This window comes from Pelophylax lessonae (assembly GCF_965119305.1).
Source record: "Pelophylax lessonae genome assembly, chromosome: 11".
NCBI classification, from domain to species: domain Eukaryota; kingdom Metazoa; phylum Chordata; class Amphibia; order Anura; family Ranidae; genus Pelophylax; species Pelophylax lessonae.
The window spans coordinates 123523786-123543569 of NC_138778.1; the positions used below are offsets into that span (position 1 = coordinate 123523786).

At 46.2% G+C, this 19784-nt stretch overlaps 1 protein-coding gene across 1 annotated transcript in view; it reads left to right on the plus strand.

Annotated features, from left to right (window-relative positions):
* The window catches only part of SLC26A11 (solute carrier family 26 member 11), a 76133-nt gene that overhangs the window by 18948 nt on the left and 37401 nt on the right, over positions 1–19784 (plus strand). The window contains exons 4-7 of the mRNA XM_082273040.1: positions 6191–6270; positions 6384–6526; positions 6606–6781; positions 9064–9136. Of these exons, the coding sequence (XP_082129166.1) occupies positions 6191–6270; positions 6384–6526; positions 6606–6781; positions 9064–9136 (472 nt within the window). The remainder of the gene's footprint in view (positions 1–6190; positions 6271–6383; positions 6527–6605; positions 6782–9063; positions 9137–19784) is intronic.

Consider the following 19784-nt stretch of genomic DNA (forward strand, 5'->3'; position numbering starts at 1 on the left):
TGGAGTCTATTAACAGGTATAGATATTTTATCAATACATTATTTTATTAGGAAAGCGATATCTACCACTGCTACACCAGGGCTGCAGTCACTAGAATATGTTTTGAAGGGATTGGTGCTGTTTCTAGGCATTTAGGTGCCTGTTTCTGCTGGGTGGTGAGTCTGGTGGGTTCCTCTCCCTGTCTGCTCAGGATCGATTGGTGCTCTGTTACTGGCGATCCGGTGGTGCTGTTGGAGCGGTGGGGGTGTCCCTTAGTATTTTTACAGCCTTGAAGTCTTTCAAGCCTTGAAGTCCTTGAAGCACATTTCCCCACCTTACCCCTCTCAGAGGCTGCAGGGCCCTCCGGGTCCCAACCATCCATTGATGCACTGAGAGGGGTCTTGGAGTCTTTCTGTCCCGGGAAGAGGTGGTTTTTGGGCGACGGGCTAGCAAAAAGCGTCCCCCGCCTTCCCCTGCCTCCTCTTTCTCCTCAGATCCTGAATCTGATTCAGCCGCAGCATACGTGGGTCACTCTGCTGGGTCTGTGACCACACGCCCTTAGTTCTCAGATAGTGAGGATGATTCCTTCACTCCTGTAGCCGCGCATGAAAAGGCGCTGGTGGATGCACTGATTATATCTGTGTGTGAGACTTTAAACATTGAGGACGCAGCTGTAGCTGCAACAGAGGTGTCTGTTCCTTTTGGCACTCATAAGCTATCAAGAGTGGCAAAGGTGTTTCTGTTTACTTCCTATTTTGACAGAATTGTCGCTAAAGAGTGGGAACGACCAAAACGTCCCCTTGTGGTCCCTAAGCAATTTGCTATGCAGTACCACTATGACGAGTCCCTTCTTAAAACGTGGACTGTTCCACCGGTGGTGGACCCTTCAGTTTCCAGATTGAACAAGGCAACCATGATTCCGGTTGAAGAGTCTCAGGCCTTTAAGGACCCAGCTGACAGGAAGGCAGAGGCTGTGGCCCGCAATATGTACACTGTGGCTGGCTCAGCATTGAGGCCGGTATTCACCATTGCCCTGGTGTTGCAATCTCTGACCAAGTGGGCTAAGCTTTTATGCCGTGACCTGGAGGGGGAGCAGCTCTCCCCTGTCTATGCTGAGCTGGCAGACCAGTTGGTCCAGGGGCTGCAGTTTATCTGTGATGCCTCTTTGGATGCAGCTCCCCTAGTTGCAAGGCTGTCTGTTTCAGCAGTGGTTCTTTGGCGTATTTTTTGGCTCAAATGCTGGTCTGCAGACCAGACTTTTGAAAAGGGCGACTGACGAGATCAAAGCCTTTCAGGGCCTCCTCTAGTGTATCCAAGCGAACTTGGTCTGGCAAGTCGAGAGTGGGCTTCTCCAGACCCACGGACAAGACTTCTTCAGCGTAAAGGTGTGCCCTCACCCGTATCTAGGGTTGGGGGACGTATTCGCTGGTTTCTGGACCCATGGACTTCCCTGGTACAAGAAAAGTAGGTCTACGAAGTTAAAAGTGGATCTACGAGGTCCGGCTACAAGATCGAGTTTTGTTCTTATCCTCTGGAAAGGTTCTTTTCTTCCAACTTGCGCCTGTCTCCGGACCACTTACAGGGTCTTTTTGGGGCGGTGCAAGACCTGTTACTTCAATGGGTGATTGTTCTGGTTCCGACATCAGAACATTTTCAGGAGTTTTACTCAAACCTGTTTACAGTTCCCAGGAAGGCAAGGTGCGCCCACTCCTGGACCTCAAGGCGCTGAACTGCTTTGTACGGGTGCAGAAGTTCAGAATGGAGTCCATTCACATGGTGGTGGCATCCCTGCATCAGGGGTATTTTTTTGCCTCTATCAACATCAAGGTTTCCACTTTGCTGTGGGAGAGGAGCATTATCAGTTTGTTGCATTACCCTTTGGTCTGGCCTCTGCTCCTCGGGTCTTCACAAAAGTGGCCCTAGTGCTAGCAGTGTTACGCCAGCGGGGATCAGGGTACTGGGCTACTTGGACGACCTCCTTCCATGAGCAGAGTCGCCTACTGCTTTGGTGAAAAACCTGGAGATCACCACTCAAACTCTGAAGAAGTTCCGCTGGATTCTGAATTTTCAGATGTCTGCTCTGGTGTCGTCCACAAAGCTGGACTATCTGGGTCTGACTCTGGACTCGGCCTTAGCCAGAGTGCTTCTTCCTCTGCACAAACTTCAGAAACTGCAGGCTGCAATCTGTTTCCTGCTGTCCAGCAGAGGGTCATCCCTCTGAACTTGCATGCGGGTGCTGGGCCTGATTGTTTCTACCTTTTGAGGGGGTTCCAATTGCACAGTTCAATAAGAGGTCCCTGTAAAGGGATATTCTGGGCAAATGGGACAAGAATCCAGTCTCTGGACAATAAAATCCAACTGAGTCGGGGAACGAAAGAGTCCCTGATATGGTGGCTACATTCTCCAGCGCTTCGGCTGGGCAAATCCTTCCTCCCCTAGTTTTGGACAGTGGTCGCCGCTGATGCCAGTCTGTCTGGGTGGGGAGGCATTCTCGGCAAAAATTCTGCTTAGGGGGTCTGGACGCATTCCTGGGGTGAAAAACTGGCAGCTAGATTACCTCAGTCGGCAGGCGTTGGACCAAGGGGAGTGGTCCCTTCATCCAGAGATGTGTCTCTGGTTGGGCATCCCCAAGGTTGATCTGTTGGCATCTCGGCTTAACAGAAAGGTGCAAAGGTTTGTGACAAGGTCAAAGACACGGCCCCATGGGGCCAGTATGGTCAGCTTTACGCCTTTCCTCCTCTCAAGCTTCTGCCAAGACTTTTATGCAAGATCGAGGCAGAAGGTATTCCCGTCATCTTAGTGGCCCCGGACTGGCCTCACCGCGCTTTGTATGCCGATCTGATTCAGTTGGTCGCCGACGTTCCTTGGAAGCTTCCTCTCAGGGGGGATCTGCGGTCCTAAGGGCAAATCTTCCCTCCTGCTTTACAGTCGCTGGCTTTGACGGCTTGGCTGTTGAATGCCAGGTGCTGAAGGATAGAGGTTTGTCTGAGTCAGTTATTCCAACGCTGTTAAAAGCTAGGAAATCTACTTATAGGAAGATCCACCATTGTATGTGGAAGACATATATCCATGTGTCAGTCTCTTGAGGTTTAACCTCGCTCTTTTTTGTTGGCTCCGATCTTGACCTTCCTTCAATGGGAGGTTGAGCAGAAAATGGCCTTGAGTACTATCAAGGGCCAGGTGTCGGCCTTGGTAGTGTGCTTTCAATGGTCCTTGGCCACACACTGCCTGGTGCGTACTTTTCTTCAGGGAGTTTGGCACATGGTTCCTCCAGTGCAGTGTCCATTGCCGCCTTTGAAACTTCAGTTTGGTGCTCAGTCCTCCAGAAGCCTCCTTTTGAGAATCTTCAGGAGATTCCCCTGCTTACGCTGTCCCAGAAGGTGGCCTTTTTGGTGGCTATTACCTGTGCGCACATGGTGTTGGAATTGGCGGCGTTATCTTGTCGTTCACCTTAATTGGTGGTTCACAGAGATAAGGTGGTTCTCCGCCCCTGTCCGTCGTCCATTGTCTCTGGTTTTCATTTGAATGAAGACATTGTGTTGCTTTCCCTGTGTCCGAGGCCAAAACATCTGAAGGAAGTTCCTTTGCATGCCTTGGATGTGGTCTGGGGCGATTAGGGTGTACCTGGCAGCTACGGAGTCTTTTGGGTGATAAAAATACCGTGACGTTTTTTTACCTTAATGCCGAGAATGCATTAAGGTAAACAAATGTCTTGTCTTTGCAACCACTTTAAATATTTAAATTTGTAGATTAGCCACTAGGGGAAGCAGACGCTGTTACTGTTCCACGCTTTATACACAATACACATAGTTAGGCACATATTTAACCCTTTGATCGCCCTAGAGGGTAACGCTTTCCCAGCCAGTGTCATTATAAAGTGACAGTGTATAGTATTATCACTGTATTAATGTAACTGGTGATGTCAGTGGCAGTTAGTCAGTTGCCTCCAGTGTCAGATTGCTCACACTATTGCCGTCCCATTATAAGTCGATGATCACTGCTATATTAGTATAAAAGAAAAAAAAAAATTCCACTATATATACCATAGTTTGTAGACACTATAACTTTGACAATATACACTTATTGGGATTTATTTAATTAAATACATTACAGAATACATTTTGGTCAAAACTTATGAAGAAAGTTAAAGAAATGTTTTAATTTTTTTTTTTTATTGAATATGTTTTTAAGCAGAAACTAAAAAATATGTATTTTTTTAATTTATATTGCAAAAAATGAAAAACTTAACTAGGTGATCAAACACCACCAAAAGAAAGTTCTATTTGTGTGAAAAATTGATATACTATAAGTTTCGTTTGGGTACAGTGTTGCATGACCGCACAATTGTCAGTAGCACAGTGCTGAATAGCAAAAAATGGCCTGGTCATGAAGGGGGTAAAATTTTCTGGAGCTTAAGTGGTTAAAGTGCAACGTAAATCAAAAGAAGGAAAAAAAAGAAGTTGACAGTTTTTGGTAGAATAGAATTCTGTGTCTCTTCTGCAAAAAAACTCCTTTACATTGTGCACATAGCATCTAATGGATGGGGTAATGCAACTCCACTGCGGATGCTTGGGTGTTGCATTAGCCTTGGCCACCCAATGGCTGAACAAGGAAAATGGTGGCAGCATAAAAATCTTCAGGAAAGGTGGCAGAGGTGATGATGGAATGAAGAGGAAGAGTGCAGAGCTGTTATTTATGGAGCAGAGCTAACTTTGTTTGCCATAATGGTGAGAACACTAGCTATACAGTAATGTGCAGGTATGCACTGCATTTTTACACATTATGGCTTTTGCTTCTGCATGACCCCCAATCCTCAGTTCCTCTTTAAAGAGGTTGTAAACCTCAGAAAAAGAAAAAAAAAACACCTGATAGACAAACACATAATGAGCTAGTATGCATCGCAGCTTATGAAATACTTACCTTAGAACGAAGCCCCGCAGTGCCGCTCGCTCGCCTCTCTCACGGATGACACGTTCGGTCACCCTTCTTCCGGGTTTGCGGCATCTGGTCATCTGCGCTCGGGAGCCGACGTTCGTGGCACAGGGCTCTGAAGGAACGGCACGAGCGGCCGTTCCTTCAGAGCGCATGCGCCAGTGATGTCACTGGCTGCATGCAAAGTAAATATCTCCTAAACGGTACATGTTTAGGAGATATTTACAGTACCTATAGGTAAGCCTTAGCATAGGCTTACCTATAGTTAAAAGTGTCAGAGGAGGGTTTACTTCCTCTTTAACAAATGCTGAAATAAGGTATTTGCCAGGCAGATGGTGCTGACACATAGACATTTGGGTAGAGAAGCATTAAATCCGAGCTACTGTGTAGCACTATTAAGCAGGATATACAGTAAATCTCACCTGTTTAAAGAGCCAATATGCCCCCCATGTTCATAATTAATTACAACCTATATGTGTAGGAACAAACCTTTTTTTTTTTTTTTTAACATTAACACACACTGGTGAACTTAATTAAAGTGGATGTAAAGTCATATGTATTGATTTCTTTAATCCTCTCTGTTTTCGGTCCCTGTTCAGTAGAGTGTGTGTGTTTTCCTAAAATGATAATGCTAAATACCTTATTTACAGAGCCCTGCTGTTCTGTCATGTGATCTCCCTCTGCTTCCCTTCCCGAGTAAGTGAGTATAGTGGCAGGGGCTGAGATTCCCCTCTGATGAATGCAAGTTAACAGAGGGAGGTCACTTGACAGGACAGCAGGGCTCTGCAAAGAAGGTATTTAGCATTATAATTTTAAGAAAACACACACACACACACACTCACACACACACGAATGAGAGGAGAGGGGTGGGGAGGAGATCGGCTCTCACACAGACTACAGAAGATACAGAGGGGGAGGGAGAGATAGCTGTCATGTAGACTGACCACGCTATCAGAATCAGCAGCCATGATAAAAGTGTTCAACTCACAGAGGGGAAGACCGGAAAAGGCAGGATTAACCAGGTATTGTACAACATAGAAAGGGACAATTGACGTGGCAAAAGCTCTGTGCTATGTCTTGTGCCTTAAAGGGACAGTAACATGTTGTTTTTTTTTGGGTTACCATAATTTTAAATTAAGATGATTTCCTGAAGCAAAATTATGACTTTATTGTACATTATGTATGAAGTCAAGAGTCCCTTTCAAATTCGTATACCAATACTAATGTATAAGGATCTCCTAACAAGCAACTTTTTTCAGTATTTCTCTTGTCCCGTCAGAACCTTCTGGGTTTGAAGGATATTCCACGCCAATTCGTCTTACAAGTCTATGAAACTTTCCACAAACTTCCATCGACCAGGTCAGAGCTTTGACTTTAACCGACTGTTTTTTCAGTACACACAAGCAAGTTTAGGGAGTTGTTTTTTTAACTTTAAAATATGAGTCAAATATGAGTCAATCCATGTTTTCTAGACTTGGGGATGCCATCCTTGGTTTTCTGTGTATTGGCTTTCTTTTGACGCTTAAGTGGATGAAAGATAGTTTCCCAAGAACATATAGAGGAATGCCAAGATGTTATCGATTCAGCTACATCATTATTTGGATGACTACAACAGGTAGGTAAACACAGAAGGTTTTTTTTTTTTTTTTTTTTTTAGTGATAATAATGTCTAATAACTTTTTATGTTACTGTAGCTCGAAATGCGATTGTGGTGGTAGCTGCTGGATTGGTGGCCTACTCATTTGAAGTAATGGGGTTGTCTCCTTTTGTTCTTACTGGAAAGACTGCAGAAGGCCTCCCTCACTTCCATCTCCCCCATTTCTCAGAGACTGCAGGCAATCACACTGTTCCTTTCAGTGAGATGGTGCAGGTAGGTGACCTGTTGCTAAGATACATAAAGGAGACTCTTTTGTGAACATTATGTCCTGTAAAATGTATGTAACCTCTTATTCTTAAGGAATAGACCTACGGTGATGTAGGGAGATATCCAGTAATAGGAAAAAGGATAAGGCAAATTTCAAGCAAATAAGGATGTTTGCTTAAATCTGGCTTTAATTAAATTTATCTACAATTCATTTGAAGTAGCCAAGCATATGAACCGGTAAAACAAGATCATACTTGGCACGATATCATCTAGTAGACAGGAAGTTTAAAAATAAAGGGAGATGAAGAAAGAGAGAAAAATGTTTATTTTCCTTCTATTTCTGTATGTAGATGATGATACTGTAATTATTTTAATAAAAAAACATCCAAGTACCTTTTTCCTAATCGATATACAGCTATCTCGTGACCCAGATCTTTCCCAGCATGTCTGCAGGGAAACATAAGCAGGAGTTTCAACTTTGCAGTTTCCGTTAGATTAAAAGATCCTGAAAAAGAATTGGATAGTTATTATTTTTTTTGTTTTGTTTCACCTGATTTTTTCTGAAAATTAACTTACCTTCCTTCCACTTCCTCCTCTTGTGGCTGCGGCCCCCGACGTCACTTCCTCCTTTGCATTGACTCCTGGGAGAGGAGCGTCATTAATCCCAGGAGTCAATGCGCCTGCACTGGTGTCCCTCGTCACTTCCGGTGCAGGCACGTCATTCCCTGCTGAATGCATTAGAACAGCTTCTGGGCATGCGCAGAACCAGCTGTGGGATGACGCGCCTGCCCCGGAAGTGGCAAGCATGGCATTCTGGGACTCAGACATCCAGGAAGAGGGATGCGACGAGGGCGCTCCGGCTTCAGCTGCCCACACCGCAGATGGCAGCGCTGGACAAGAAATTCAAGGTAAGTTTTTCTTCTTACAGGTACACTAAGCAGGGGACAGTTTAGAGGCTATTGTTGCTTAAATGCACTAGCCCTGACTGTCCTAGGGCTATTTTTATCCCAAATTTTTTTTTTGCCCGGAACTCCGCTTTAAGTTTGTGTAGTATGGAAACGAGGCAGAGTGGTCTGACTGCAGAGCAATACAAGGGAATGTCGTTTGAGCTTAAAGTGGTTGTAAACAATCAACTTGTAAAAAGAGCCATTCAGTTTAAAATGGAAATGAAAAGCAAACCATTTGTGTATAGTTATAAAAATACATTACAAATACCTTCTTTTTCCCCTTTTTTTATAAAAGTGATCACATTCCCTCTGTTCTGAGCTCCATAAGAGCTAGGGGGAAGAGAAGCAGCAGCATGCTGAGCTTCCCAGTGAATGGCTGTGCAGCGGGGGTGACAGGACAAATCTGATCATTGGAGGAGAGCAGCCTGAGTTCCCAGTATCGCTAGAGAACTGACCATGGTGTGCTCTCCTGCTTAGTGTGGTTTTATAGGAAAGCAGAAAGACTGGCAGGAACACCAAGGATTTCACATACAGGAAGCAATACAAACCAAAAGCTCTATTTAATTCATTTTTAAAAATTAAACTCACCCATCCATCCATGTCTCCATGCTTTATTTTGCTGAGAAATGATTTAGAAAAACACCCCCTAGCATTTCTAGCTGCAGCCATCTTGGCAGATGATTTATGTGGCATTTACTTCCTGGAATCCATCTGCCCTTAGCTCAGGCATGCAGGCAGGAGGGTGTGCTTAGCTAGGGAAACCCCTCCTGACGACTCCTGGGATGTATGCCATGATTTGCCTAGGCATGGAAACCAGGAAGTGACTAAAGAAATAAAAAAAAAAACAATTATGATATACTTTTCTGTCTATTTACTAATTCTGCCAGCATAAGGATTCAAAATAGTCAATGTTGATTGAGAGAGCAAAGTTCCACTTTAAGGTAAATTAAGTTATTTTGTTGTCTGTCTATTGAAGAATTGTAGGGATTTGTTAAGCCAGTCATACAGTACATGGATCAAAATTCATCCGCTTCAGTAGGGGTCAGCTGAATTTCCATCCATGTATGGGCATCCTGGTTGTGCACAAGTTGGGTTTTTCCCAAATGATGGATCTGAGGTGGAAGGAAAATTGCATAATCTGTGGCCTGCCTTAGTGTTCAAACCTAGTAGGAAGGAAGGAATGGCAATAATAGGGTGTTAAAGTCAGTATCTGGAGGGGTAGAGTATGTTCAAATAAAAATAAAAATTTATAATGAAAGTAAATCTTCGTTAATGTGGATTTGCAATATGTTCTGCATGTGATAAACACACAATGACATTATTAATGCTGAATCTTAACAGAACATTGGAGCTGGGCTTATCATCATTCCACTGATGGGAGTACTGGAGAGTGTTGCCATTGCTAGAGCTTTTGGTGAGTACTATATATAAGCTGCTAATACACCTGGTCAAACTGATGAGTCAAGTGCAGTATATAGAGTTGTTACTACCTTCACGTTTTCCTTGAGATTGCTGGTGTTTAAATCTCTGGATTGGCTAATATCCTTCAGCCTGTTTCTGAGATGTCCAACTCACTTCTGTTGGTATTGTGTCCTGCAAGTTTTCATACAGGAATGTAATGCCACCATTACGGTAACCCCTTTAATGGAATAAAAGTTTAACTTTTTGTATTCGGTCCAGTGCAAGCCCTTTAGTATGTTATTTTAAAGGGGCATGTCCTGGCCGCCGAGCAGTATGGCCGTGTGATCCACTGCTGCTCGGCTTCGTGGGGTGAAATACTCAGCTCTCTGCGTCCCAGCCCACTGATTCTACCTCTCCCTGGTAGGAGAAGATCCCTGGACACTAGCGGAGCATGACCCGTCTGCAGACATCGGGTCCCCGCCGCCTCACAGATTTCTTCATGAAGCCGCTGCCTCACACAAGCCAAGATGGCGTTGCAGAGAACGGCAGCCCTGCCTCACCACCCCAACAGCCCAGAGATCCTCTCACAGATCCAGACTTGGACAAGGACAAAACCACAGATAAGGCCTCCCTTTCATCCTCTGCTGGCCAGGGTAAGAGAGCCGCAGTCTCCCCAGCTTCACCACCCACTAAGATACCCTCAGCTAAAAAGCAACATAGGGCTTCTCTCCCAGCACAAGCCTCTGATCATGAAGAGTGCATTAACAATGCCCTCTCTGCCTTCCCTGCAGCAGATGTCCCAGCTACAGAGGCAACTTTAAAAGCAATGCTCCTCTCCCTTCAGTCTGGGCTCCACAAAGAACTCAGAACGTCAATTAACCAATTATCCACCAGACTAGATGGCCTGGAGGAAAGATCACATCATATGGAGCTTCAACTATCTGAGATGGTGGCAGCAAACAATGAGGTAGTGGACAGACATGGGGTACAGTCTGAGGCGATCCAAAAGCTTCAGGTAAAAGCGGCTGACATCAAATTCAGGGGCATTCCGAAAACGGTCAAATCGCATGAAATCATGCCATTTCTGAAACCGCTTTTCCTGAAATTAGTGCCAGGCATACCGCTCACAGAATACCATCCAGAAACAGTTCCTAGGGATATTCTGGCCTGAGTACATTATTAACATGTCACGGAGCAGCTCCTCAGGGCTACGAGAAATGCTTGCACACTTCCTCCCCCATATGCAGGGGTCAACCTATATCAAGATATACAGTCAGGTCCATAAATATTGGGAAATTGACACAATTCTAATCTTTTTGGCTCTATACACCACCACAATGGATTTTAAATGAAACAAACAAGATGTGCTTTAACTGCAGACTTTCAGCTTTAATTTGAGGGTATTTCCATCCAAATCAGGTGAACGGTCTAGGAATTACAACAGTTTGTATATATGCCTCCCACTTTTTAAGGGACCAAAAGTAATGGGACAATTGGCTGCTCAGCTGTTCCATGGCCAGGTGTGTGTTATTCCCTCATTATCCCATTTACAAGGAGCAGATAAAAGGTCCAGAGTTCATTTCAAGTGTGCTATTTGCATTTTGAATCTGTTGCTGTCAACTCTCAATATGAGATCCAAAGAGCTGTCACTATCAGTGAAGCAAGCCATCATTAGGCTGAAAAAACAAAACAAACCCATCAGAGAGATAGCGAAAACATTTGCTGTGGTCAAATCAACTGTTTGGAACATTCTTAAAAAGAAAGAACGCTCCAGTGAGCTCCGCAACACCAAAAGACCCGGAAGACCACGGTGGAGAAAACACTCTTCACAACAGCTGGCCAGATCAAGAACACTCTCCAGGAGGTAGGTGTATGTGTGTCAAAGTCAACAATCAAGAGAAGACTTCACCAGAGTGAATACAGAGGGTTCACCACAAGATGTAAACCATTGGTGAGCCTCAAAAACAGGAAGGCCAGAGTAGAGTTTACCAAACAACATCTAAAAAAGCCTTCACAGTTCTGGAACAACATCCTATGGACAGATGAGACCAAGATCAACTTGTACCAGAGTGATGGGAAGAGAAGAGTATGGAGAAGGAAAGGAACTGCTCATGATCCAAAGCATACCACCTCATCAGTGAAGCATGGTGGTGGTAGTGTCATGGCGTGGGCACGTATGGCTGCCAATGGAACTGGTTCTCTTGTATTTATTGATGATGTGGCTGCTGACAAAAGCAGCAGGATGAATTCTGAAGTGTTTCGGGCAATATTATCTGCTTATATTCAGCCAAATGCTTCAGAACTCATTGGACGGCGCTTCACAGTGCAGATGGACAATGACCCGAAGCATAATGCGAAAGCAACCAAAGAGTTTTTTAAGGGAAAGAAGTGGAATGTTATGCAATGGCCAAGTCAATCACCTGACCTGAATCCGATTGAGCATGCATTTCACTTGCTGAAGACAAAACTGAAGGGAAAATGCCCCAAGAACAAGCAGGAACTGAAGACAGTTGCAGTAGAGGCCTGGCAGAGCATCACCAGGGATGAAACCCAGCGTCTGGTGATGTCTGTGCGTTCCAGACTTCAGGCTGTAATTGACTGCAAAGGATTTGCAACCAAGTATTAAAAAGTGAAAGTTTGATTTATGATTGGTAATCTGTCCCATTTACTTTTGGTCCCTTAAAAAGTGTGAGGCACATATACAAACTGTTGTAATTCTTACACCGTTCACCTGATTTGAATGTAAATACCCTCAAACTAAAGCTGAAAGTCTGCAGTTAAAACACATCTTGTTTGTTTCATTTAAAATCTATTGTGGTGGTGTATAGAGCCAAAAAGATAAGAATTGTGTTGATGTCCCAATATTTATGGACCTGACTGTATCAGCAGCTACTGCACAAAGGAGAAAGGAATTTTCTCCAGTCACTAAGGTTCTGCAAGATAATAAGCTGATCTATAGATGGGGCTTCGCAACCAAATTACTCATTACGCATCAAGGTCAGCAGGTTGCTATTACCTCCCTGGAAGAGGGGTATAGGCAACTCCACAACTGGGGGCTTGTTCCTACCCCCTCATCGCATGCCATCCAACAGAATGCACCACATAAACCACAGTGAAGCCTGAGAGCTGCCCTAGCGAGGAAAACAAAGGTCTTCTCCCCCGTTACAGCGTCTGCTATACCTGGCGGGCTTACCACAATGGGAGAATCACCTTTATCTATTCACCCTAGAAGCTTGGCCATTCCATGCAGCTTTTTTCACACCCCGATTACGAAGTGTGCTAAGCACACATTTCATTGCTTGTTATTGTTATATTTACTGTTGTACGGCATATCCAAAGTATAGTTCTTACTTTATTCTTCTACCGCAGAATTGTTTAGATATTGTTACGCTTGGTATGCATTAATCTGTACTGTTACTTAAACTATGGTATCCTTTCCCTGGGCCTAGTAAGCAACGCCAGCTCCTACCCATAATGCAACTTAACACCACCACTATCAATGTGAAGGCGCTGAACAGTCCCTTCAGATGATCCAGACTTTGGAGGGAAGCATTATCCCTAAAATCAGATATAGTGTATGTTCAAAAAACACATTTCGCCCAGGACAGAGCTCCCACGTGCCACCACAGGCTCTTCCCCCCCCCATCAATTCTTTGCTAACGCACCTAAAAAAAATCAAAGGTGTTATCATTGTTGTACATAACTCGATAGCATTCCAGCTCCATCACATAGAAATTGACCCCATGGACAGATACCTCATTCTCTCTGCCTCTTTCAATAACTTCCAGTTAATCATAGCTAACCTCTATGCTCCCAACACAAAATATAAGACCTTCCTAAAATCCATAATGGCCAAATTGCAGCCGTTTCCTAAAGAGAAAATAATCCTATGTGGGGATTTTATTGATATAGCTTACAGAGCCCTGGATAGCCCCACTAGCCAAGGGTCTACCGCTCTGTCTTCTCTGATTCTATCTGAAGACCTCTATGATCTCTGGCATTACCTACACAGCACAGAGAGGGATTGTACATTTTTCTTGGCAGCTCAAAAGTCCTATTCCAGGATTGACCTCTTCCTGGTAAACAAATCTTTCTCTATCGTTCATTGACGGACACAGTCTTCTGTTCTCAATAGCAGTAGGGTTATGCTGCCCCCTACTGGAGTAGGACACTAGGCAGAAAAAATTTCTGGCTTCGCCTATGGGCAGTCCCAGGGGGGATACTCTCTTTACCTGCAATAGGATGTCCGTTTTAATCTGCCTAGTCAGGAGTAAGGACCTAGTTCCTTGCTGGGATCTCTGGTCCTGGCAAAAGTTTTTTTCTAGCTAGTTTTTTTTCTAGTTTTCCCCGGGTTCCTTTTCCTGTGAGATCAACAAGCAACTATGCCTGATCTGGGCGACGTGCTGGATATATAGATTCAGTGGTTGCCCCAGTCAGCCAGCAAGCGCGCGCAGACCCCAGCTCCGCTCTAGGTCGGCCGCAAAATATTCCCCCCGGACGGGGACTGGCCCTGCAAGTTAAACGTCTAGGCCCGGGTCGCAGCGTTCCTATTGGCCAACAGCCCCCCCACTTCGGTGGCGAGGGGTTCTGTCAGGAGATGGCACCTGCCTGTTCCAGGTATGGTGAGTAAACTGTTCCCCCCCCCCCCCTCTCCCCCTGGCAGGTTTTTTTGGGTGGACGCAGGCCCCTCCTTGGGACGGTCGGACCCTCACGTTCCCGTGTTCTCTGTCCTGTCAAGCACCCCCCCCCCCGACCTGTCCCCCCCCCCACTCACTATGGGGCGATTGGAGCTTCTCCTGGTGCCTGGGACCGGGCGTAGGCCAACGGTGGGGGCGGGTGCGTCCCCGGAGGCCAACGATTGATCGTGCGGGGAGGGATTACCTGTTTCTCCCGGGGCCCCCTTCCTGTCGATTTTGTCCAGGAAGCTGGGGGGTCCCCTAGAAGCTCCGTAGGCTGCGCGGGGCCACCATTTTCTTGTAGTCTACATGTGCTGAGGAGATCAGTGGCCATCTTGGTACACCCGGCACAGCCATTTTGTGGTGGATCCCATTGTAAATCAGTGGCGGCCATGTTCTTTGAGTCCCTAGAGGCGTTTTTGTGGTGGTGGAGCCCCTCCCTATACCCTAGTGCTGACACTCAGGTTTTTCTCATCGAAATCGCTGCAGACACGTGCTGTGCAGACGTTCTGAGCCTTCCTGGTGCATCTTTGGTGGGGTGGTGAGTCTGGGGGTCTCTCTCTCTCTCTGCTGGGGGTCTCCTGTGCGTTTTGCCTGACCTCTTGGGGGCACTATAACGTAGTGAGACGTTTTTAAAGAAAAAAAAATTATTTTTTGCGGAAAAATTTTCCCCATCTGACCCCCTCAAGGAGGCCGCAAAGCCCCCCGGATCCCAGCTATCCATAGATGCACTGTCGGCGGTCTTGGAATCCTTTGTGTCCCGGGTGGAGGTGGCCTGTAAAGGACAGGGTGCCAAAAAAACGCCCCCATATACCCCTGCCTCATCTGATGTGTTAGATTCTGAATCTGATTCAGCCACCGCAGACGTGGGTCTCCCTGCTGGGTCCACTACCTCGCGCCCTGTCTCCTCTGATAGTGAGGATGACATCTCTCCCTCTGCCACGGCACAAGAAAATGCGCTGGGGGACGCACTGGTTGTTTCTGCGCGTGAGACCCTAAAAATGGAGGATGCGACTGAGACGCGGTTACTTTTGGCACTCACAAACCATCCAGAGTGGTTAAGGTTTTTCCTCCTTCCCGTGTATTTTGACAACTTCGTCAAAAAGGAGTGGGACTGTCCAAAGCGTCCCCCTGGGTGCCTAAGCAGATTGTTAGGCGATATCCCTTTTAAGGAGTCCCCTCTCTTTTAAGGATCCAGCAGATAGAAAGGAGGAGTCTGTGGCCCGCAATATGTACTCCCTGGCGGGGTCTGCCCTTGGACCGGTGTTTACTGTTGTCCTTGTGTCACAAATTTTGACTGAATGGGCTAAGTCACTTTGCCGTGACCTGGAGGGAGTACAACTTCCCTCTGCTTTTAAGGAGCTGATGGACCAGTTGATCCAGGGGCTGCATCTTGTTTGCGATACCTCGCTGGATGCAGCTCCAATATTTGCGTGACTGTTGGTGTCGGCAGCGGTCCTCCGGCGTATACTTACGTTAAAATGCTGGTCTGCGGATCAGACTTTTAAAAACCTCTTAACCTTTTAAGGTGATCGCCTGTTTGGGGCTACCTTTGATGACATTATCAAAAGTCTTACAGAGGGGGTAAGAGTACTTTTCTCCCACAGGCTCACAAGGGTAAGGACCCTCATCGTAGATGGGGCCTTTTCTTTTCAGCGCATGAAAATTTTTTTCATCCCTCAGGAACAAGTGATAAGGGATCAAAGTCCTTCAGTGCCTCCTCGAGTGGCTCCAATCGACCCTGGTCTGGGAAACAGAAATCGGATTTCTCCAGTCCTGCGGATAAGGCTCTTAAGGTCTGTAGGTGCAACCTCACCTGTATCTAGGGTGGGGGGAACGTATTTGCCGTTTCCCGGACCTGTGATTATCCCGGATACGAGACAAGTGGGTTCACATGGTCATACGGTCCGGTTACAAGATCAAGTTTCGATCTGTTCCTCCGGTAAGGTTTTTCCCTTCCGATGTGGGACAGTCCCCGGGTCGCTTACAGGCTTACTATGGGGCGGTACAGGACCTGTTACAATAAGGGGTAATAGTTCCGGTTCCGTTCTCTGAACGTTTTCAGGGCTTTTACTCAAACCTGTTTACGGTCCCCAGGAAGCAGGGCAAGGTGCGTCTTGTTCTGGACCTGAAGGCACTAAATTGCTTAGTGCAAGTTCAAAATTCAAGATGGAATCTGTTCGCACAGTAGTGGCTTCCCTACTCCAGGGGGATTTCATGGCCTCCATAGACATCAAAAATGCCTACCTTCACATCCCAATTTGTGCAGGACATCACCGGTTTCTGTGTTTTGCCCGTGAGAGAGGATCACTCAGTTTGTTGCGTTACCCTTTGGTCTCGCCTCTGCTCCTCGGGTCTTCACAAAGATTTTGGCTCCGGTCCTGGCTTTATTATGCCAGGGGAGGATGTCAGTCCTGGGTTACCTGCAGGATCTGCTTCTCTGTGCAGAGTCTCCCATGGCACTGGTGACAAACTTAGAGATCACCATGAGAACTCTGGAGGAGTTCAGGTGGATTCTGAATCTCCAGGAGTTGTCCCTGTTTCCTTCCATGAGATTGGACTATCTGGGCCTGACTTTGGATTCATCCTCAGCCAGGGTGTTTCTTCTTCTGGACAAACTTCAACAACTCCAGTCTGCGATTCAGCTATTGCTGTCAAGCAAATGGTCGTCCCTTCGGACTTGTATTAAGAGTTCTGGGACTGATGGTGTCATCCTTCGAGGCGGTACCTTACGCTCAGTTTCACTTGAGAATACTCCAGTAGGAATTTATTCTCAAATAGAACAAAGATCAAAGTTTTCTGGACAATCATATTCAGTTGAGCCAGGTGACCAGGGGGTCTCTGTTATGCTCAAACAAGGAAAATCCTTTTCTCCCCATTTAATGGATAAATGTTCTGGAGCTGAGAGCGATCAGGCTTTGCCTAGTCCACTGGACGGAGCACCTTCGGGGCTGTCCAGGGCGCATTCAATCGGCCAGAGCCACGGCTGTGGCTTATGTCAATCACCAACGGGGCACCAGGAGTGTCCCTGCGGCCTTAGAGGTGGTGAGCATCCTTTGATGGACGGATCACTTTGTTCCAGCTCTCTCCGCTTTTCACATTCCAGAAGTGGAAAATTGGTAGGCGGATTACCTCAGTCGGCAGACCTTGGCTCCACGGGAATGGTCTCTCCATCCGGAGGTGTTCCAGCAGCTGTGCCTTCGTTGGGGCACTCCAGAAGTATATCTGTTGGCGTCTCGGAGCAACAGGAAAGTGCAGAGGTTTGTGGCCCGCTCTCGGGACCCCCTGGCAGATGCCGCAGACACGCTGGTGGCTCCGTGGGGTCAGTATTGGCTGCTGTATGCTTCTCCTCCGCTCGAGTTGCTGACGAAACTTCTTCACAGGATCGAGGCGGAAGGGATTGCGGTCATTCTTGTGGCTCCAGAATGGCCTCGCTGGGCTTGGTACGCCGACCTGGTCAGGCTAGATGCAGGCGTTCCTTGGAGACTTCCTCTCAGGGAGGATCTGCTGTCTCAAGGACCAATCTTCCATCCTGCTTTACGGTCTCTGGCTTTGATGGCTTGCCTGTTAAAAGCCAGGTGCTGAAGGACAGGGGATTGTCTGCTTCTGTGATTCCCACTCTACTTAAAACGAGAAAAGCGACTTCTAGAAAGATCTATCATCGCACTTGGAAGTCGTGTATTGCATGGTGTGAGTCTCTTGGGGTTCCCCCTCGCTTTTACTCGGTGGCTCGGATCTTGGCTTTCCTTCAACAGGGGGTTGATCAAAATTTGGCCTTGAGTACTATTAAGGGTCAGGTTTCGGCCTTGGCAATTTGTTTCTAAAGGCCATTAGTCACCCATTCCCTGGTATGTAGTTTAATCCAGAGGGTGTGACATTTGGCTCCTCCGGTGCGACCTCCGATGCCACCCTGGGATTTTAATTTGGTGCTGTCAGTTCTCCAGAAACCTCCCTTTGAAAATCTTCGGGAGATTACCCTGCTTACTTTATCTCAGAAGGTAGCCTTCTTGGTGGCTATTACTTCTGCGCGTAGGGCGTCGAAACTGGCGGCATTGTCTTGTCGTTCTCCCTATCTGATGGTTCACAGGGATAAAGTGATACTTCGTCCGGATCCGTCCTTCCTTCCGAAGGTGATTTCCATTTAAATGAGGACATTGTGTTACCCTCCTTGTGTCCTAAGCCTAAACATCCTAAGGAATTTGCATTGTATACTTTGGATGTGGTTCGGGCAATCAGGGTGTACTTGGCGACTACTGAGTCTTTTTGAAGGTCAAATTGCTCTCACGGATGGAACAAAGAAAGGGCTGCCTGCATCTGCTGCGACTTTTTTCAGATGGATCAGACAGACGGTTGTGCAGGCTTATTCAATTGAGGATCAGGTTCCACCTTTCCCTGTTAAGGCACATTCTCTCGGGCGCTTAGTGTTCCCTGGGCTTTTCACCATCAGGCATCTGTGGTTCGAGTTTGCAAGGCGGCTACCTGGTCATCTGTTCATACTTTCACAAAGTTTTATAAGGTGGATGTGATGGCATCTGCAGATGCTTATTTTGGCCACCGTTTAAGGGTGTTTTTAGGCTCCCTTGAGGGTGTTTTTTCAGGTGGGTCTCATCTTGTTTTTCTGATGAGTCCTATGTTGCCTGGTTGGCTGTGGTTCAGCCTTGGGGGATTATTTTCTGCTGTTCCCACCCCTCATGTTTTATGGCACTGCTTTGGGATGTCTCTACTGCTATTGAGAACAGAAGACTGCATCCGTCAATGAACGATAGAGAAAATGGGATTTTTGTCTTATCCTAAAATCCTTTTCTCTGAAGTTCATTGACCGATGCAGTACCCGCCCCTCTATTATTGAGTTGGGTTGGTATTATTTTCTCTGACACTGCTTTGATACAAAACTGACATCCTATAGCAGGGAGAAAGGGTATACCACCTGGGACTGCCCATAAGCTTAGCCAGAACTTTTTTCTGCCTAGTGTCCTACTCCTGTAGGGGGCAGCATAACCCTACTACTATTGAGAACAGAAGACTGCGTCCGTCAATGAACTTCAGACAAAAGGATTTTATGGTAAGACAAAAATCCCATTATTTTACAATCTGTAACACAGGTAACCATAAAACTTATTAAATGGTCAGACCATGCTCCAGTTACCATGAAGCTTGATCATGGACCTAGGGTCACTCGAAATTCCTTCTGGAGCATGAATACAGCCATTCTCTAAAACCCAGAGTACCAGGAACAGGTTAAGAGGGAAATAGAGACATATTTTGACATGACTGCAGGGTCTGTTGCCAACGAATCTATTTTATGGAATGCGCATGCAGCTTATGTTAGAGGCTTCTTCCTGAAACTAGGTGCCCAGGAGAGGCGTAAACGGTCAGAATGTATTAATGCTTTTTACAGCAAATCAGACAATTAGAACAGACTAACAATTAAGCCCCAATGACACCCTACTAGCTTCATTAATTAAAACTAGGGAGGAACTCAGTACTTACCTACACTCGACATATGACCATCATATTAAAAAACGTTGCCTCACCTGGTATTCACATAAAGGAAAAGGAATTGGCAGCACTCCAGGTTGAGTCAAAATCCAGATTTATTGACTGGACATCCAGTTTGGATGTCCAGTCAATAAATCTGGATTTTGACTCAACCTGGAGTGCTGCCAATTCCTTTTCCTTTATCAAGTTTTCACGGAGGCAAGCCGGGGCATGCACCGGTGTGAGTCATCAGGCAATTACACCACCTTGAGCAGTGAGTTCTTGTCTCTTCAATTGGTATTCACATAACAACAAACCTGGTGCCCTACTAGCACAACAAGATAAAAGAAAAGAAGCAATAGCCAGGATCCACTCTATGCTCACTGCTCAGGGACGCAGAGTATGAAACCCCAAAGATATAGCTGATTGCTTCAGCAAATTTTACTCTAAACCATATAATCTCAGTACCTCCACTACTGATCCCTCACCTGACTTTATTTAGATCAA